This window comes from Copadichromis virginalis, linkage group LG14 (assembly GCF_057382275.1).
Source record: "Copadichromis virginalis isolate Kocher_CV1m ecotype Utaka linkage group LG14, C_Virginalis_male_GT1.1, whole genome shotgun sequence".
Lineage (NCBI taxonomy): Eukaryota > Metazoa > Chordata > Actinopteri > Cichliformes > Cichlidae > Copadichromis > Copadichromis virginalis.
Genome location: NC_140631.1, coordinates 34,439,899 through 34,461,688, shown reverse-complemented (window position 1 = coordinate 34,461,688; position 21,790 = coordinate 34,439,899). Strand labels below are relative to the sequence as shown.

Genomic DNA, 21,790 nt, shown 5'->3' with positions numbered 1-21,790 from the left:
TATCATAACCTCTATGAAAGCCAAAATAAGGAGCTTTTCATGAGGGCACAGACTGTGTCTGGTCATTAAGTCTTTTTCTCTATCAGCTTGTTAGGGATAAAATGTCAGCGCAATAAAAACCCATTAGTCTAGAGCTATTAGTCTGTGATCTCTACAGAGTGGGATACCATGCTCACACCATAAAGGCAGGTTAAGTTAGCTCTAAATAGTTTCAGTGTAATGTTTTCTCTGGAATGACTCATAGGTTTGTGATTTTAGATCGTGTGAAGTATTTAGTGTGTGTTTTCAATTTGTTTTTACTGACCTGGAAAAGAGCTGTAGAATCCATTCTGAAACCATCTGAACCAGGTTGTCTCACCAGTGCTAAAGCACCGGGGTCATCCACTGCCAGGAAGGCATTAAAAGGTACATCACCAAATACCCGAGCCTGTGTCTCCGGCTGGGCCTTGTCCTGAAGTCAAAGAATTACATAGGAAACGATGAAGTTTGAATAGGCCCAGAGTACACGTGATACTATAAGAAATATTCTTTTATTACTTACAATGATCTTGAATCTGTAAAGCAGTGATGGAGCATCAGCCAGACAGCCGAACTCAAAATTGCTCGGATTATATTTAGGGACGTATCCATCTGCTCCAGTGCACAGGAACACTTTTTCGATGTTACAAATAAAGGAGCTGCCCAAGTTCTGTACTGGATCCACCATCACTCTCCCATAAACTGCATCCCCTGATAAAAAAGAAATAAAGATTTTATCACGAGTAAAACATCAGTCATTACAAGCATAAATTTGATGGTTTAATGAAAAGTTAGTAAAAGTGGTTCTATTATGCCTGCAGGTTCAGTTCTCTCAAATGACTGTACTTTGCTCAGCTATATAATGAGGAAAAACCACTAAAAGCCCAGCTAAAGCCACTCTCACTCTCTACACTGACTCAGACAGCAGCTTCAAGGACTTTAAGTGTTTTAAGACCTTGTTGATGGACACAAAATGCAGGCATTCTCATAATTAGCCTGTTTAGGAAAAAGATGTGGAAGTAGTCAGAATGGCACTTCATGAAGCCCTCATTTTCCTTTCATTTTGTTTTGTTGAGTCAGTAAATAATGGGGGACGTTTCTGCCAAATCAACAGAACCATTCATCACACAGGGATTTCTTTTTGATCTGTAGAATGAAGAGAAGTCCACGCAGCTGAGCAATGAAAACATTCACAGAAATATTTCGAGCTTGGAGCATATTTATTTCCTTTAATGTTATTTTTTCTTTTCATATTTTAATTTTATTTTATTTTTCAAGATTTTCAAGGCGTTTTAGAAATGTTACAGTATTACCCTCTGAGAAAGCAGTGTCACTCTCCTGTTCAAAGCCCATGGAGCCGTCTGAGAGCCAGAGTGTCCGTTTAGAAAGTAAGATCATCTGTGTGTTCAGACTGAACTCAGCAGCCACTGGATCACTAACCTAAAAAGACACAGAAGACAGAAAACAAAAAAACATATTTACTATTTATTTATAGTTTAGATATTTAACTACCAAATGTGAAGATTTTAATGGTCTTCTTTTTTGTTTTTACATTCACAGGATACTTTGTTAGACAGACCCTACAAGTAACAGGTTGGACTCCCTTTTGCCCTATTGACCAATCGCTCTTGCGTATACTTGGATTTATAAGTAGACAAACAGTAAATGTGGAGAGCAGAGGAGGAATTGTATTTTCTGAAATTCAATCTCCAAAACGTGATCGTGATTAATTTTTATTTGCTTTTTTTTAAAAAAATATATCTGTATTTGCAAACAATAGCCACAGAATTTAATCCAGAAACTGCAAAGACAAAATTATCCACTGGCACCATACTACCAAGTTCAGTATGCCACTTAATTAAGACATTTTTAAAAAAAATAATTAGGGGTTTTGTAATAGTGTTTCATTGCTGTCACAGTAGTTAAAATGTTTATCACTTAAACAGTGTAGCCACTAAACACAAATACATTTCATTCTGAATAAATGGTTAAATCTGATGCAGGCGTAACTTGTTAGACAAGGTGGAATTACCTGCTGAAAGCGGATATCCAGGTCAAAGGTGAGAGGCTCTCTGGGATTGCAGACAGGAGGGACTGCGTACTCCAGGCTGGGAGGGGACGTACAGGGGAGGAGCTTCACTGTGTACATGCCAGAGTAGTCACGCACCTGAGTGGAAAAATTCGATTAATTAAGAATAAAGTGTAAGAAAAATAAATGAGAAAACAAATGCGGCTGTTTTTAAAAGCAAACTCTCTCCTCACAGCAAAATCAGAGATGAATATCCACTGCTGGATAGGCTGGCTGTAAGTTGGCTCAGTCCTGACAAGGCTAAGGTTAAAGGTTAAACCAGGGTGTTCAGGACACATAACCATGGAGGTGAGTGGTGAAGCTGTTGGGAAAAAAGACATCAGTCATCAGAAGCAAACATAAAACAACCTTATTGGTTAATATCATTAGTTAAATATAAGCCACAGGTAAAATCTGCAAAGCCGTGGTCACCCTTTTTTACACTAAACATCTTCTAGAATCTGTTTATTTGACATTTTTGAAACATATTATGACGTGCTAAAGAGCAGCATTGCATTTAAACTGCATATTGTATAACTGATGTGACATACCTGGATGTGAAAACACAAACAGGCCTCTGAATCGAGCTTCTGTGCGGAAGTTGACAACTAGTTGTCCTTGACTATTTATACGCATGCTGGTTGGGTAAAGGGCACCTGCAAAGACAATGACAGACTACTTTAGGTTGCATACTTCATTAATTTACAGGGCCTTAGATTGTAGAAATGACATAAAAGTATTGTGTTAAATCTTTGTTGCAAACAGCAGCTCAAATCTTGCCTTGTAGTTCAGCCTCTGGCGGGCTACCGATTCCATCTCTCCATAAGATGGCAGTGTCGTACACAAATGTGAGCCTCAGCTCTGACTGTAAGTCAAAGTGCTGCCATCCTCCCGCTCCCACGGGGGAGTGAAAGACATATGACACATGTAATGGGACTCGTAGGGTCACAAAGGACTGGACCAGATTAAGCACCTGCAGTGACAAAGATTACATTTAAACTTCAAAGGCGAACCTGGTCTTGTTCCTGAGGTTCAAAGACATAACAACATCATGACATCATCACATAGAATAGCTCACAAAGAAAATGAGGGATAATATTCTGCCATTGTGGCTGTTTTAAGGTATATTTTGAAAATGCTTCATGTTATTGAAGTTAATAACACGCATGTAGTCATGTGTACAGTATATGTGTGTGCTGTGGACCTAAAGGACACTTTACAGGGAAATCTGACACCAACAAGTCCAGTTTAAGATGTATAGTAGTAAGATATGACTGCATTTTTATGCAGTTTTATAACTGTCATGTGGCTGCAATAATGCTCTACATATGTGATACTGCTGCTGGAGATACTGACTCACTGGAAACATTCCTGCTCTAAAAGAGCTGTCTTAAAATGGTCAAAGTGGTGAAAGTGGGAGCAGTCTCTGGTATCTGCACTTTCCTCTGACCTGTGAGCGGTACCTGCCTGCACTGGCTCTGTGTTCATGTGGAGACGTGCCTACGCCTCTGGGCATTTAGAGCTCAGGCAAACGATTTGCAGAATGGCCTTCTGACACAACCTGCTGGGCTTTAATAGATTCCTGTGGCCTGTTAGGCTGGGCACTAAGCCCTGCACTGTGACATGACAGTCGCCCCGACCTGCACAGAGTTGTCTCCAATCAGCCAGCCTGCCCACTTAGAAGAGCACTTGGGTCACAGGGCAGCCACAAAAAAGACTGTTCCTTTTTCCACTGATGCTCAAAGTGAACCTGTGAGGCCTGACTCTATAAATTTATACACAGTACAAGTCCTGTATATAAATGTATACCAGTGAAAAAAACATCATTAATATCTTTTCCTAACTTATAAATGTATTGTTTGTTTTTTTAAATAATATCTCCGATAAATGTGGTCACTAATAAATAAAGAAATATGCAATCAAGTTTATGTTACTGGCAGCAGACTGCTTACTTGCTAAGACGTGTTTATTTCTGCTATGTTCACTTTTAGATCTCATAACTTAAGGCAACAAAGTTCCACTTGTTGAGAAAGGTTTTATCTCCTGGGTGATGCCCTTGTTATTAAATAAACCTGGAGCTATGTAAAATAAGTATCTCCCATTATAATAGCAAACCAATATACAATTTGACATATCCTCAGAGCCAAAATATATTTGCAAGTGCTGCAGGGCATGAATTAATAATCATCAGCATGGATTGTAGAGGAGGTTTTTACCATGATTTGCCCCCCATACGCTTCCAAACCATCTTTATCAACACTGTTTTAATTAACTGAACTTAAATTAAGAATATGTTGCCAAGGTGAAAAAAAGTGTTGATGCCTGTAAGGCATATGTGCCAATAGCAAAAAAAAGGAAAATGGGGAGACTTGCTACTTTAGCAAGACAAAACCATGGTCCTCTCAGGAACTGAAGAGATCTCCAGACAATGTCGTCTTTATCTGCCAGGATTTACCTCATCTTCAAAGTAAAAAACAACTAGGCAAATGGACAAGGCTTGTTTTAGCCACGGGTTCAAAGGTGAGCCAGACCTCCAAGGCAGGACTGCTTACCTGTCCGTCAGTTCCGATGGTGCCTCCACAGTCGCTGAGCAGCTCAGACATGTCATAGTAGCTTGTGAATTCCCACAAACAAGCCTCCAAGTTAAGGTTTCTGTAGAATCGTAGTGTGCTGGATCCCCTGAGGGAAGTGCTGTACTGGTAAGGTGCAGTCTCGCCAATTACTTCTGGATTTTTGGTGGCATCAGAGAGGAAGCCATAACGAGTCTTAACTTCAGTGTAGTCCAGCAAGTTGGAGCAGCGATGGTGCCCAACACGGGTACCGTCGGGGCTAAGCGTCAGCTCAAAGTTTGACAGAGGCCGTGTAGATACTACAGGCAACATACCTACAGAAACACACATGTAGCAGTTGGACAGCAGACACATTAATAATTGGTGAATAACTTAAGTAGCTTCTTATTAAAAGAATATGGTTGATCAGTGACACGAATGATGTTTCAAAACAACATTCTGTCTCTGCATGATTTCCTATTAGTCTTAATTTTTAGTCAGGAATTGCTTACCATCAATGTGAGGCATGGTGACAGTTAGTTTGATAAGATTGGGGTGGTCTGTGTCTTCTGCTCCACTGTATCGCAGCTTAGCAGAGAAGGGCTCGGCCCCCACTGTGCCTGCAACACGGGGCTGGCACATCCCTGCAACCATGACAAATACAAAGCAACATCAAATATTCTATTTCTCTAAAAAACAGTTCAAGCTTTTGTTATGGTTAACTCTTTTTATGAAAGACACTAAATGTTCAAAGTTAGCAAATGGACTAAACTCACCCTCGTCCGTGCTGATGGATACTATGGGGCTAGTGAGTTCTAGACCTTCATCTCCATTAGAGTTCACAGCTCTTGCTGCACACTGAACCCTAGAACCAGCCTGGAAATACACTGAATCCAGAGTTATCATTTTAGACGAGGTGAAGAAGGTGTCAAAGTCAACTTCCCTCATCGGGCTGGTGACGCCGTCTGGACCAGTGGGGGCGCTGACGAGCCAACGATACCGAGTTAGGGTATTGTTGATGTTCTCGCTGACACAGATGGAGCCTGTTTTGTCGTAGTCTAGGTACTTAGGATTACAAGCCTGGAAATGGGAAAAGAAACAGTACATTTAAGTGAAATTCACCACCAAAACCTACAGCAAAATTGTTTCTTTATGCCAGCGAGGAGCCCTGAAGGTAGCTCGTAATAAAAAAAGTGTGCACATCTGTTAAATACTACCTCATTAAGAGATTTCATCTGGACTTGTGAGACACAAAGCTTTGTTAAATTAACCATTAACACAGAAAATGACAACAATTATCTATTTATCATAGCATCAGTTAGGACATACAGTGACACAAATGACTGGGTATCCGGCCACAGGCAGAGAGCCCCTGGTTCCATCAGGGTCATCGTAATGCAGCAACGACACCACTCTGGGCACTGAGGGGAATGTCACATCTGCCATGCTGTTGGTCTCCTCAATATAAATTATGGCTTTACTCATCTGCTGATTGACAATAAGAGCAATTAAGAGAGGTTCTTAAACGGGAACAAATTACTGATTGCAAAGTGATAACATGGTAATTAGATGCTTTAAAGGTAAACACTAATTTAGTTTGGCTTTCACCTTTGTCTCTGCCACCATGTTCTCATCAGGCTTCAGATGCACAGTGAACGCCTCCCTCATTTCTCTTACACCATCATATAAAATCTCCACCTCCACAAAATGGTCTCTGTCACCTTGTTTGAAAATAATTTCTGCAGAGAGAAAGGAAAGACACTTGACAAATATATTTTCGAGCAAATTTCAGAATTGTGCTAGAGGGATAAAAGTGCCTGGCGGTATTATTTACCCTCAGATATGGGATGGTAGTCCTCCCCAGAGGTAGCAGATCCATCTTTGGTGTGAACTCGGACAACAGAGACCTTGGATGTGTCTCCAGCACGCAGCACTGGGATCCTTACTACAGACACTTGGCCACTTTCCTTGGGCTCAGTCACACTGAATTTGGTCTCTCCAAAACTAATAATTGCCTCTGAAAAACCATGAAATATTGATAGTAAAGTATAACTGTGACATTTCCACATACCATATATTACAGTCACAGTGGGCACAACCTTTGTGATCTGTTAAAAAACACTATTGTAGATCTAATCTAACTTTAAATGTGTTATAATGATATCAAAAGCCTTTACACTGTCTTTAGCCCAAAAAAAGGATTCTTACTGTCGCCATCATCTTTTATCTTAATGAGTGTTTCATTTTGCTCTCCAATGGATGCTCCAAATGGAGAGTCACTCTTAGGGCTTCCCAAAACAAGACGGAGCTCTTCCTCTTCCTCATGTTCAGTGTCATCAACCAAAACCAGTAAACACGGTTTTTCAATTTCTCCTGAAAAAAAGTACAAATGAGTAATTAACCATTCCAACTATATTTCAGAATTGAATGTTCCAATTTAATTCTTTTTTTTTATAGCACAAGGTGTTTTATAATACTATGGGCAGGTAAGAAATACACACACACACAAACCATGTAAGAGGACATGTGTAAGGTTTTACTACACAACCTGGTAAGAAGGTGATGATAGAAGCGTCTGTGTTAGGCCTCTCATTGAAGTCCATCATGACCTGTGCTGTTCCCTGTCTGCTGTAACAGCGTACTGTGGACTTGTAACTGATATCACCGCTACGGTATACAGTGGCTGAGATCTGCCCCAAGTTCTCATTGCCCACATACGTAGCTTCACGGAACTGCACCTTTGGCACTAAATCCAAAAATCAGAAATAATACATAAAGATAAGTGTGGCCATGTTAATAAGCTCTCATTGCATCCCATATTTTCACTCACAGTCAGAAACTGAGTCGTTGATGATGATAGCAGTCTTGCTTGGCTCCCCGAGGATCCCATTCATTGGCATCCGTAGTACCAGTTCAAACTTCTCTGGCCCTTCCAGCACTGGCTGACCCAGATCATCCAGGATTGTCACACGAACTGTCTGCATGGTGACCCCTGGTGCAAAGTCTAGATTCCTGCTGATCCCCACGTAATCCACACCAGCTGCCCCACAACACAATATAGGTCAGACGTGTTTCAAAGAACAGTGTTTATAAAACGTAGTGCATATAGCAAAAATCAACTACAGTACATGCCCATATTTTTCTTGACAACAGCTCTCATGTTCATAATGCATTTGTGAATCTCAGGCTGCAAGCAAGTTGAAAAGTTCTATACTTCATGCTAGCAAAATCCCTGTTTCTATTTCATGTTTCATAGGCATGAACAATTGGAATTTGTTGTGATATTAAAGCAGCACTGCTAGAATCTGGACATCTCCCTGAGTGCTGACAGGTTATTCATCTGCTATTCCGTGAAGAGTCTGAGTATTGAGAGCTCAAACTTTGCCCCCAGGCTTTTTTTTCATGTACTTAATCAAATCAAATCAAATCAAATCAAAACAAATCAAATCAAATCAAATCAAATCAAATCAAATCACTTTTTATTGTCACATCACATGTGCAGGCACACTGGCACAGCACATGCGAGTGAAATTCTTGTGTGCGAGCCCCACAAGCAACAGAGAAGTGCAAACACAACAACACAAACGAGCAAAATACAAGAATGGCCAACCTGAAACTAATAAATATATGTACAATATATAATAGTGTATGCATTTCTGGATGTGTATACTAAATATTTTCCTACGTGTGTGTGTGTGTGTGTGTGTATACACATTTTTACAAATTAAATAGTAAAAAAATAAAATAAAATAATAATAATAATAATAATAATAAAATATATAAAATATACAGAGTTGAATATGTGCAAAACAAGTGGCATTTATATACAGTGTGGAGTGCATAATGTTGAAGTTCCAGTAGTGAAGCTGAGGTGTCTATGACGTGTTCAGCAGTCTGATGGCCTGATGGAAAAAGCTGTCTCTCAGTCTGCTGGTACGGGACCGGATGCTGCAGAACCTCCTTCCTGATGGAAGCAGTCTGAACAGTTTATGGCTGGGGTGACTGGAGTCCTTGATGATCCTCCCCGCTTTCCTCAGGCACCGCTTCCTGTAGATGTCTTGGAGGGAGGGAAGCTCACCTCCAATTATCCGTTCAGAGCACCGCACTACTCTCTGGAGAGCTTTGCAGTTGTAGGCGGTGCTGTTGCCATACCAGGTGGTGATGCATCCAGTGAGGATGCTCTCAATGGCACAGTGATAGAAGGTCCTGAGGATGCGGGGGCTCATGCCGAATCTTTTCAGTCTCCTGAGAAAGAAGAGGCGCTGCTGCGCCTTCTTCACTGTTTTGTTTGTGTGTACTGACCACGTAAGATCCTCAGCCAGGTGTACGCCAAGGAACCGGAAGCTGCTCACTCTCTCCACAGCAGCGCCGTTGATGGTGATGGGGGTGTGTACTTCTCTGCACCTCCGGAAGTCCACTATCAACTCCTTTGTCTTTGCGACGTTGAGGGTGAGATGGTTGTCTTGACACCAGTGGGTCAGGGCGCTGACCTCCTCCCTGTAAGCCGTCTCATCACCGTTGGTGATAAGACCCACCACTGTAGTGTCGTCCGCAAACTTCACAATGATGTTGGAGCTGTTAGTGGCTGTGCAGTCGTAGGTGTAGAGTGAGTACAGGAGAGGGCTCAGTACACACCCCTGTGGAGCACCAGTGTTCAGTGTGATGGGGGATGGGGTGATGCTGCCCAGTCTGACCACCTGGCGTCTGTCAGACAGGAAGCTAAGGATCCAGCTGCAGAGGGAGCTGCTCAGTCCTAGATCCTGCAGTTTCCTGTCCAGCTTCGAGGGAACGATGGTATTGAATGCTGAGCTGTAATCTACAAACAGCATCCTCACATACGTGTCTCTCTTCTCCAGGTGTGACAGGGCAGCGTGTAGTGTCAGGGCTATGGCATCATCAGTGGACCTGTTGTGGCGGTATGCAAACTGTAGAGGGTCCAGTGAGTCGGGTAGTGCAGAGCAGATGAAGTCCCTGACCAGCTTCTCGAAGCATTTGCTTACGATGGGGGTCAGGGCTACAGGTCGCCAGTCGTTCAATGAGGAGATGGTGGAGGATTTGGGTACAGGGACGATGGTGGCCATTTTGAAGCAGGCTGGGACTACAGACAGAGAGAGGGAAAGGTTGAAGATGTGCGTGAACACTCCAGCCAGCTGAGCCGCGCATGACCTGAGGACGCGGCCGGGAATCCCGTCCGGACCAGTAGCTTTGCGTGCGTTCACCTTCCTGAAGCACTTCCGCACATCCTCCTCAGACACAGTGTGCGCACTGACGTCATCCGCGGTGCGCACACTGTCCGGTCTCATGGTGTTCGCTGTGTCGAATCTAGCGTAGAATACGTTTAGATCCTCACACAGAGAGGCCGTGGTCTGCGGTGTGCTGGTTTTCCCTCTAAAGTCTGTGATCGTGTTTAGTCCCTGCCACATACTCCGAGGGTTGTCAAACTGTTGTTCCACCCTGTCCCTGTACTCACGTTTGGCTGCTTTGATCGTCTTCCAGAGTTGGTAATGTGCGTGTTTGTAGTCCGATGTGTTCGTGTTATGACCCACTTATGTGTGTAAGTGTGAGTCTGAATTTCTAACATGCTGCATATGATTAGATTTTGGTTATTTTTGCAGTTAAAAAGCAAGCAGGAGTAGAGATATTAGGAATCTGTGCAAAGAAGAGAAGACTGCCTGGGGGAACCAGATAATAGACGCTATAGGGCAGACTTGAAGGGATAGCAACCAGTCTTACAGTCGAAAGCGGTTAGGAACAAGCAGAACAATTGGCATGCATTCCTGAAGCTCTATTCTCAGTCAGACTGTCATTATCCTCACAACAATGTGTAGATCCAGCGCGTATAAGACATGATCCGAACAGAAAAGCCCTAGCTCCTCTCCCCCCACCTTTAACCAGTGTTTGCATTCCCCTAGGCCATCCACTCAACATATTCAGTGCTGAAATCTGTTTGCACAGTTGAGCTCAAAATGACTATCAATGTGACATCTTAAATCTTTTGTTTTCTGTGATTTACATTTATCTAAGAATAAACTAGACAACGCCGTTAGAGAAGGGGACCAGCAGATACCTTCAGCTGAGACCGGATCTGTCTTTCTGGAGCGCACTGTGACAGTTCCTCCTTTGGAAAGATCAGTCCCTGTCCTCCACACCTGCACCTCCACGTAGCCATCACTCTCATCCACGTGGTAGTCTGTGTTGCCAAAGTAGAAGACGGGATCTGGAAACGAGAGAAAAAAAACATGAGGAAAAGCACGTGGGAGAATGCAGACCATAAAAAACCTTCAACCTGAATCACAACAGGATATCTGAATGTCTGGTGTAATTGCTGAGTTGAATCTTTTAATAGGTAAAATAACCTGTAAAATTATCTCTGATTACAGGAGATTTTAAAGGAACATTTCCATTGAATAAGCAGCAGGTAGCGAACACAGTAATTGTAGACCTTAAATAGTGCTTTCTAACTTCCTGGCACGATGTTTTGGTGGCATTCCTATAACTGTGACAAGTATCCAAAGGGAAAAAAAGAAACCTGATGGCTGGTTTTGTACTGGTGGAGCTCACTTTGATAGCGATGGGTCTGAGAGCCAGACAGGAGGCCTGACAGAAGGTCTGGGGGGTTGTAAAGCTCCATACGCCAGCCCAGGCCTGCCTGACTGCAATTAGTGTTTCTATGAGCTGAGCAGAGATTCCACTGCAGCCAAACTCACCCACTGTTATTCTAGTTAACTCTTTCAGAACCAGCGTCCTCGCAATGATGTCCAGCATGTTATGCTGCAGGTGAAATGGTTTGGACTTTGGTGGACATTCTCCTAAGAAAATGCTGTAAGAATTTTGGGGGGGTTAATACAGATTGCTGTAGACACTCCCTGTAGTACCGCTCACAACTGAACATACTGATAACGACATGAATGAACAAAAAGTTTTACATTTGGATTCCATAAGACCTTTTGCCACTCAGTCCAGTTTTTGTTTAACCTCCTAGGACCTGGCGTCCACATATGTGGACATAACATTTTGGGTTGTCTAGACCAAAATACAAATTTTTGCTCTACAAGGGCCTGATATCCACTTACGAGGACATTATACTGCCACTCTTCTATTAAACTTTTAAACAAATATCCTCATATGTGGCTCTCATTTTTCTTAAAAACAAAAATCAGGTAAAAAAAAATTCCCCCATTTGTCCAGTTTGCTCACTGTTTTTAAGGACACACTGCACAGCATGTCAAGACATGCAATGTTTTCAGCTAATAGCTCTTTGGAAATCATCTTGTTGGTGCACAAATAATAGTTGCTGTCAAATGCCTGTGCAGACTGTTTTTGCAAAAAGGTGCTAGTAACAAAGTACCTAAAAATACATTTTGACAATGTAAATTGTTTCTTTGCCAAGCTGTCTGGTATGTGTAGATACAACAAAATATAAAGGAATGAGAGGTGGCTCAAGATTTTTGCACAGTACTGTAGTTAATATCACTAATGAGAGCCACAACTGAGCAGTAAAAACCTTGGGCTTTCAAAAGCTACTGTGACCAAATAATGAATAAATTAAGTGAATGTCAGTGGCCATGGGCAGAGTTGTGGTTTCCATGACAATACACCTACAAAAAGGTACTTAGCTGTTTCTCATCACACAGTATGGGGCAAAACTGAATATGTGGAACGGAGCGATAAACGCAATGAAAAAAAAGAAAACCTAACCAAATCCACGCTGTTATGCGTTATGATTATGTTATCTAGTGAAACCAAACGCAAGACCAAGGAAACAGAGAATTAGTGACAGAGATTAACTGTCAATAGTGCTGCCAGGCTCAATTACAGATCAGGGAAAAGTGTTTATTATTTTTCACCACATTATACTTCTAAGTAATCTGACTCTTAGAAGATCTTGAATATTTTGATGCAACTGCTCGATGTTAGCAAGAAAAGACAAGTTCAAAAAAGGAACGGGTCTTTTAAGCAAAGCCTGGGGTTTCATGGTTCTTAGAGAAACCATCTCTGCGATTGAAGTAATATTATTCCTAAGTGTAAGCAAAGGACATACGACTTTTATGCTTTAATCTGTTCTGAGAGCATGGCCAAGACAAAGAGTGGTGCATCAAGAGTCTTGCAGCTGCCAGAATTTCTACCCACAGAGAGAACAAACAAAGATGGTTTTGGCTGCCTGCAGTGGGACCTCAACTGGAAGAGTAATCAGATCTACTAACCTGATGTTAGCAGCCAGCAACTCAGGCCCTGTTGTACTAGCCCAGTAATCAGATAAGGTTTGTGCAGCAGACAAACACTGAGCTTCAAAGAACTATGACTCATTAAATGAAAGGTAAGCCACCGTATCCTTGATTCACGAGCAGTAGCCTCCTATACCTCAAAGCACATCTAAGATTACATGGATGTTAGTGGTGATGATGCACATTTAGACCTATTTGTATTATGCAAAATCATGTAAACTATTGAAATCCCATATCTTTGTAAACAGAGGAACAAACTTTAAATGTGGAATAAAAGCAAAAAGCCACAGGGCTTCTTCTTTTGAAATTAAACATAAAAATGTAGATCAGAAGTAAGAGGCCCTTTGATTTAATCATTGTGCTCGTCCCATTATTGTGTAATATGCCGGAAACACAATAGCAAACAAAGAAATATCCTTACTGTTGCATATGAGTGAACATAGTATAAAAGAAGAGGCACAAGGAGAGACGCAGACATCCCTAAGGAGACTGTTGCGCTCCCACTGACTGCTTGATTTCACTTGAACTTTGCATGACATTCCCACAGCGTTAAGTGGCTTGTCTAATGGTGAGATTCAATTGAGCCCTGGCAAATGCACTTCTGCCCACTGTGTGCTAGACAAATCTCTCTGCAGCAGAAAATGCATACAAAATCAACTCCATATTCAATACAGGAAAATCAACAACTTTAACAACGGCTGACAGCAATGCAGGCTTGAAAATTCAAAGCAAGGTCTAGATTGAGCCTCTTAAGGCCGACGACTGAAGTCAGCACTTCTCTGCTTAAGTGCTTTAAGACATCTGTTTATATCAGAACGAACGGGAATCCAGGTGAGACATAATGACAGGGTTTGAGAGGTCTTCCTCAATTCATCCCCATCCAGGATGTACAGCACATGCACTGAACCCACCCATCTTTCAAACAGGTCATAATCATACCTTCAGAACCAGTGCGAAATTTACAGGCCAAGTGACACGAGATGATAAACACACCAGTCAAGTCTTGCTGTACAAGCATTCTCATGTCTTTCACTCCCAACCACCAAAATATTTTCCCGGATGCAAAGTCAATATCAAACAGCAATTACCGCTGCAAGAAAGGACAAGTTTCTCCGAACCATCACAGGAAAAGCCAGAGTGGAGTCTGTAAGGATGTGGCCGTTTATGCGCAGATGGTCGACTGCTGGGAAAATAGCAGGTATTCTATGGTTTGCAGATGTTCCTGTTACTGCAGAATACCCGGACAGCTTGAAAACATTAATCCCTTTCAGTGCTAATAATCTACAAGATTTAAATGTGTCCAGGAAAAGTAATAATCATATATATTTATTGTAATTTATTGCTACAATCTATCTTATTGTTTAATATATGTGGTTTCCAACCAGAATATACATTTATTTTACTAATTAGCACACTTTCACCCACAGAGAGCGAGTGAGAGTAAGAGAAAACCACCAGACTAACATAGAAATATGTAAAGTTGTACAACTCCAGAGACCACCTGGGGAGACTTTAAGTGATGGATCAGTCAAATTTCCTTCAAAAACAAGAATATCAGTTTCTGTGCCGTCTCAGAGTCTGGCGGTATTGCCTTACTTTTATTCCCTCTCTGTGGGTGAAGGTGTGCTAATTAGTAAAATGAATATTTTGGTTGGAAAGAAAACATGTCTTCTGTCAGTGCCACAGGTCTTTAACAATAAGCTGACGTTTAACAATAAGCTCAGAGCCGAAAGGGATTTTTCCGGTTTTTTATGACAGGGCAGTAGCTCTGTAGTGTGTATTTTTTTTTTTGCATCAGTGTGTATTTCTGTTGATGAGAAGAGAACAGAAAAGGATTGTGAAACGCTTTGCATTTAGATCTTTCTGAGCATATGCAGGCACCGTTTCATGTTAATTACCGCGCTGCCTTTTAAATTTCTATAGAGCTTGTCAGTTTGTAGCTTCTTTTGTTGTTTACCATTTCCTTCATTGTTACGTTCTGCTGTCTTCTCTTGGCTTCAGTTTGCTAGTACAGTCTGTCCTCACTTGTTATTAGGACATTTTGGCTTCTGTTTAGCTTTTTAATTTGCTGCTCCTCAGTATCTGTTTCATTTTTATGAGTGATTTTTGTTGTTGTATTTCCACCTCTAGCCTGACAGTTTAATTGTTTCTGAAAGGGAGCCCGATGCCATTTGCACAGTACATGCATATTATACACATTGAATATATGTTTCTGTGCCATCTCTGCATCGGTGCTAATTAGTAAAATGATTTTTTTGGTCAGAAAGAAAACAGGTCTTCTCTCTGTGCCACGGGTCTTTAAACCTGGTTATTACTGCAGTAAACTTCACCTCATTTAGGCATAAAAGCTGTAGACATAATCAATTTAGAATTCCAGAAACTGTCAGATTAATATCAGACTACTGGCAGACAATAGCAACTCCACCTTCTACAGCACGTGTGGTTTCTTGCACATGCCACCGCAGTAGGTGGCCAGGATTGTGTTTGCACAGAGCAGGGAGTGCATATATTGGCGCGTGCTTCATATTTCACTGCAGCACTAAAGCTTTCCAGCTTGGAAAGAAGACAGCTGCTTTTCCCCTCCTTTTTTTCTCTTCAGTTCTTTCTTTCTATTTTTTTTTCTTTCTTTTTTTTTTTGCAAATATCAGTAGTATATGTTTAATAACTGTCTGACCCCACAAGCTGGCAAACCTACTCTGAGCCCTCCTGGGAAGTCCTTGCGCAGACCTCTCACAGGCAGGGGCAGGTGCTTAGCCAGGATCTGACTCCTACCTCCCTCCTATAGAACCCGCTTGACAAGCATTCCTACAAGAGGGATAACAAAGAAGGATGCGATGCTCCCATTTGCCTCAAGCTCTTATATACTGAAGCAAACCTGGATTGCATACTTGAATTTAATACCTAGCTAGAAAAGCTAAATTTGAAGTGGAACTGAATCTCCCGCCGCCTCTCTGCTCTTTCAGATATGTCATTGGTCTTGTTCTGCTTGACTCAGAGCTACTTACCATTTACTTCTCCATCAACATTAAAGGCATTTAATAATCACCTCCTTCAGGCAGAAGTGAAAGGTCGACATGACCTTATTTCTCCCTGCTCTTCACGTTCCATTTATACAGTGGTTGCCGGTAACATTAGGTACCTAATCCTGAAATTATACTCGCTGTGCCTACTTTACACGTATTATGTGCATAAGCACCTTTTGTGTGTATTTGCATGTGCAGGTGTCAGGTAATGGTGTCATTGTAATAAGGTGCAAACCTGTCAGACAGCAGCTCCAGGCAATGTTTCGCTGCATGTGGCACTAAAAGATTCCACAGTAAGAACCAGATCTTAAGAATAACAGCAAAATGAACACAAAGGAACTTTCTTCAAAAGTGTGCTGTGTACTGTACTCCATACAATTATGTTGTATAGGCGCACTACTGTGAGTTCATTGCTTTCTGACAACTGATATGCATAAGAATATTTTGACTGTCACAAGCCAGAGGCAAAGAGAACATGACAGCAGATAGAGCGCAGACTGTTAATTCTGGCTGTCAGTCCGAGTCGAGTTAATCCTATGATGCCCTGAGCATCCTTTTCTTCTTTTCTCTGTTTGATAATACACTGAGGACTTATAATGTAGGCAAAGGCAGGTGTCAAATTAGCACAGTGACTATTTTTTTGGATATTTTATAATGAGACCTCTGTTGGTGATACGAGAAAGGATTATTTAGGTAAGAGATGAGTTTGTAACAGCTAAGATAACACACGCAAGATGGATAATTTCAAAGCAGGAATTTGCCTTTCACAGCTTTCAGTAATGCACCAGCACAAACATGTTGTTCATCAGTTATAAGAAGCTGTGCAGCACTAGAGGACTTTGGTCTTTAGAGATCGCTTCTAAAGCAAACTAAGTTTTCTTATCTTATCCTGTGTGATACCTGTTACAATCCAATTGCTTCATTTGCCACACAACCTGTTTTTTTATTTAAAAGACAAGCAACAGCATTATGAGACTTTTTCAGACAGTCTGTAAAAGACAGATATATTCTTTCTTGATCTCCAATCGGTAGAATCTCTGGTGGTTGTTAAGACATGTATGTCTCATACTGTTGGAGTCAAAGACGTCCACGAAGACTGTGACAGTGTAATTCAATAGCTGCAGTGAAAGAATATCCCTTTGTGAAGCAGGATGGCTGCTGTGAGGACTAACTGTTGTACATACAGTTAAAAATTTCTACCTCACAGCAGCTGTTTTGGCAGTCTCGATTCAGTACCCACAAGCAGTAGAGGTCAAAATGCCTAGTGCTCACTCTTAGGTTACACCGCACACTGCTACAGTATAAAAACTTTCTAATTTAGTAACTTCCTCCATCCTCAAGGAGGTCAAAGAAACACACTTGAAGCGTGGCTGCCTCAGGTACCCTGGGAACTGAATGGGCGAAAAAGTCTTTGACACAGATTGAGGCTTTAAACTGAATTGAAAACTGCTGCTGGAGTCACCGTGACACAGATTCATGCACTTGTTGGCAGTGATTTTTGGCCATGATCTAAAACAAAAACTACTACTTTTTTATTGTCGAGAAATGGAACACTGAATATTTCTGTGCTGCTAAACATTTGAGGTCACAGGTAATATTATTTCAGAAGCTGTCTAAACTAAAGTCAACAGCGTGAATGACAGGACTGTTATCAAACATAAAAAACATGCGGATTTGAACGCATTTGAGGTTTCACTAATGGGAAATGAAACTAACTAAAAGTAGTAAAAAAAATCTCAGTGAAGCTAACTAACTTTAGCCACACACAAAATAAATGGTTGGCTAAGTTTTCTGACTATTAGAATTCTAAATTGAATGTTACATCACATTTGCAATTACATGGCTTCAGATAAATTTTCATTCAAGGGAAGACCCTTCTGCAAATGTGCTGCTTTTTTTTCAGCTGCGGTGTTGCCTGCCTGGCATCATAGAGTCTTGAATTCACAGCAGTGCTTGTGGAGATTGTTGAGCGATAGAGAAGTGTGGATAAGGCCATCAGGTGTTGGGGAACAAAGAGGCGTCAGGAAGATATGGGAGACTATCAGACCTCCAGTCTGAGCCTGCAGATATGAGATAAAGGCTTTGCCTTCAGGAAGAAGGATCGCACACTCAAATGCTTTCTCTATGAGACACTGGCAGGCAAGCACAAACACATACAGGGAAAAAAAAATCAAACACACGTTCACATCTATACCAGCATGTTTGCAACCTGCTTATCTGTTTGAATTTATCTTTTGGAATCAGTTTATGCAGTGAAAATTTGCATTTACAAATATTTTTTTAAATTAAAGCCCACAAATAAAAAACACACTGAAGATACAATAAAACTTAGTTAAGGAACAAATTCATGCTGACTTTTTTTTAGGCTTTAATCAGACGTGAAAAAGTGAAGATGAAAAACAGGCAGAAATTGCCTTAAACTGATTCCGCAGTCAAATTTCTTAACCTGCACTGACTATTTGAGACTGGATTGCATTCAACTGCATACTTACGACCAGTGTAATGTAATCTTACCATCATCCATATCAGGAATTATTGTGATTCTCGCCGTGGGAAACTCGGAGCCCAGACAGCCCCCCATGGGCATGCTGAGGGTGACATTGAAGCTCTCCTCGTCTTCGTACAGGGAGTCGTCGATGATGACAATGCGGCAGGATTTTTCTATCTCTCCCTTGTCAAAGCGCAGGATGCTGTGATGGTCCTCAGGCCTGGAGATGTAATCGGAGTAGGACAGCACGGTGGTGGGGATGGTGCCTGTTGCAGAAACTGAGCAGACAGAAAACAGAATTACAGGAAGAAAAATGACGCAACAGTGTACTTTTCGTCACATTAAAAATAATTATTTATGTATGATTTTCATGAACAACGGACCTAAGTTCAAACTAAGCTATAACAGAAGGCAGTGCCTTTCGACTTAATGTCACTCTTTAATGAAAACATTTAATGCAACATTGATCTTCATCAAGTCAAGTCAGTGATTAAAAGCAGATCAGCATATGGCCTTTATTTTTCCTCTAATGCATTAAGTATCACATTGCACCCACTTTTGATGTGCAAGGAGGAAAGTCATTAGCACTCCAGATGTATTATCAATATGACAGCCTTCATCTTCTGCTTTAAAGATGCCATTTATAGATATTCAGCCTCAGCCTAAATTAGATTTCACCGAGAAGAGGTGATCAGACTGAGTACTGAGAACAGGGATCCTTCTGATGTGGAGGACAGCACTAACTCACTCGAGAAATGACACAATTTATCACAAACATTTCAACACAAAGTTATTGTGTTACCTTGCTGGGTGTAACATATGACCATGAGCTCCTGGCTGACATCCCCGCTTCTGCGTACAGGGATAAGCAGCTCACCTATGTCTTCCTCTATGTTGTAGACGGCGGAGGGTATAAACACTGTCGACTCTGCGCGTGAAAAAAAAAATCATCAATAAAGATATTAGATCATTACTCTGACACGGTGTTTTGTTATGATTTAAGCTAAGTAGCGTCAGAATTGATTTGAGGAAATCTCTTATGTATGATCTAAGCATGATAAGAATAATCTGAAGTGAAATAAAAATGCACTGGCGATAATGAAAGGGGAAACGCTTCAGAATATCAAAGTATGGTTTTGATTATTTGCATCAAAACCCTTCATTAGACAGACGTGTGCGCTGGGACCAACAACAGCTTTCATTACAGCTCTGCTGATGGTGCTTCCATCATGTTTTATCAGACACTATTTGTTGTTTATCCGCAGTAAATATCTCACCTATAATTGGCTTCCACAGGATAATAAATAAACAGTTCTGCTTATTGACCTGGTAACTGATGCAGATGAATATGGAATTTGTTACGTGAAGAATTAAGCTGTTTAGAAAATAATAAGCCCGCATAAATTGGCTAGAAGACGTGAAAGTATAACCTTTTGTTTTCCTTTAAAGTTTTACGGGCATCTCTCTATCTATTTCTCTCCATCTCTTAGCCATGTGTGACATTTAGCGAGGTAATGAGTTTTTATCATTTCGGCCATGAAATCCACAGACAAATGGTTTGTATTCTTCTCAGTAAGTGTCATGTTTGGCCACAGTGAAAAGCTATTAGAACTTGAGCTGTCATTTCCCTTCCTATGCAAACAGTTGCATTGGATTATGCGGTTGCACTTCACCTCTCGTCCCTCTGAGCTATTTTAGTCAGTATGGTCTGAAATTATTTATTTTTCACCGATACAAGTGATTCAATTGGTGCCCTTGGGCTATAAAATTTTTCTGCTCTCAGTTAAAAGAAACATGAAATATAGTTTTAAAAGCCCGCAGAGTATATTTGACCTTCAGAGGTTAAAACACATATTAAAACTTTAGAAACCATGAACAGTGTAATGATATGATAATGGACATGGGCGTATGAAGACGAAGAAGATGTCTGTGCAAGGCATGAAGATACAAAAATAGAACTGCAGATAGATAGCTGTCAGTTTTTTGGAGGGTTTCTTCTTGTTTTTTCTCGTGTCTCTGGAGGGGGGGATTGCCCTCCAGAGACACGAGTTTTGCAAAACAAGCTTCACCTAAACACGATCATTAGCTTACACTGTTGACAGCAAATGCTTTGCTTTCACTAGCTGAAGCCCTATGGGATGAGGAGAAACATTATCCATATTTATATCCACATTTGTATCATGCTGTTCTCCGTGTCATCTCTGTTACTGACAAGCTGTTTTAAGAAACATCTGTTCAGTTCTTTAGGCAGTGCCTCGCCCATATTTACAGTACGATAATTTCACATTCAGGTCAGTGCGGCCATCTCTATTTCATATCCCTCTGACACTATGTTACATCTCTAGTGGAAAGAATATACTTTTTTACTTTTTATTGTCTGCCAATCTTCATTTTTGATTCAAGATAGAGTTAGTTCATCTATAATTTCAGTGTACTTGAGATTAAATGCTACATTTAAAATGCTCTGATGTCTTTTTCCAGACCTTAAATTTCCCAAATTAATCCCCTAAACATAAGCATAGCTTAGTATTTGAGCATTTAAGTATTTATTGTCATTGTCAGAGAACAATGAAATTGCGTTGTGTTGTCAACTTTAACCACTTTTGTGCAGTTTTAGTTTACCTAGTTATCCTGTAAATGCATTATCTCGCTCTCTCTTTTTATTTTTTTGAAATTCCTTTTTCATGTTCCAACCTGCAGAGGCAGGGTGCGTATTATTATGCATTGCTATGTGGCCAACTAGTTTATCATGGGTGTGATCAACACAACCATGACAACCACGACATTATTTTTTCTCTGCAAAAATGACAGATCAGCGTTAATGTTCAGACACGTGATATCAAACACTCAGTTACATCAGACATTAATGAAAAATGTTCAGCCCCCCCCAAAAAAAGAAAGAAAGGAAGAATCTCTGGAAGTAAAATCAATACTGACCATCATCGGGGTCCAGGATCTCTACAGTAGCTACCTCTGGGAATTCAAGGGCTGCCATCACCGGCTCAGACAAAACAATCTGAAATGTCTCGGACACTTCATACTCCCCGTCTGACAGGATCCTGACCTTCCAGGTGGCTTTGGTCTGGCCTGGGTTAAACTGCACCTGTTTTTGAGATTTCCCCCGGAAATCTTTGTCCTTTTCTGCAGTGCCATCCTTTGTGCCAATACCTTAGAAAGGGCATTACAAAGTTATTGTTAATTAACATTTGAAAATTCTGTAAAAATGACCTCACCATCTGCCGGCTTTTGTGTTTAATTTTAACATTTTGCTTTGTTTACTGCATGCCCATTTACAAATGTAAATATTTATGTGATTATGAATAGCTATATAAAAGCTGAAAAACCAAACAAACATACAATTAAACTGCTTTTCACCTCCCGTAACACCTGGAAAATCTCACACCCCAGTTGGTCTAACA

At 40.9% G+C, this 21,790-nt stretch overlaps 1 protein-coding gene across 1 annotated transcript in view; it reads right to left on the bottom strand.

Moving 5' to 3' along the window:
- LOC146694423 (FRAS1-related extracellular matrix protein 2-like) overlaps positions 1–21,790 on the bottom strand; it is a 50,668-nt gene that overhangs the window by 2,708 nt on the left and 26,170 nt on the right. Inside the window, exons 4-23 of the mRNA XM_085430585.1 lie at positions 21,309–21,539; positions 19,174–19,299; positions 18,398–18,649; positions 10,703–10,852; positions 7,466–7,675; positions 7,184–7,381; positions 6,844–7,008; positions 6,470–6,652; positions 6,244–6,374; positions 5,965–6,120; positions 5,412–5,715; positions 5,148–5,279; positions 4,639–4,970; positions 2,867–3,059; positions 2,638–2,742; positions 2,281–2,408; positions 2,051–2,185; positions 1,332–1,458; positions 542–729; positions 305–451 (exon numbers count right to left, since the gene is read on the bottom strand). Coding sequence (XP_085286711.1) covers positions 305–451; positions 542–729; positions 1,332–1,458; positions 2,051–2,185; positions 2,281–2,408; positions 2,638–2,742; positions 2,867–3,059; positions 4,639–4,970; positions 5,148–5,279; positions 5,412–5,715; positions 5,965–6,120; positions 6,244–6,374; positions 6,470–6,652; positions 6,844–7,008; positions 7,184–7,381; positions 7,466–7,675; positions 10,703–10,852; positions 18,398–18,649; positions 19,174–19,299; positions 21,309–21,539 — 3,593 coding nt within the window. The remainder of the gene's footprint in view (positions 1–304; positions 452–541; positions 730–1,331; positions 1,459–2,050; positions 2,186–2,280; positions 2,409–2,637; positions 2,743–2,866; positions 3,060–4,638; positions 4,971–5,147; positions 5,280–5,411; positions 5,716–5,964; positions 6,121–6,243; positions 6,375–6,469; positions 6,653–6,843; positions 7,009–7,183; positions 7,382–7,465; positions 7,676–10,702; positions 10,853–18,397; positions 18,650–19,173; positions 19,300–21,308; positions 21,540–21,790) is intronic.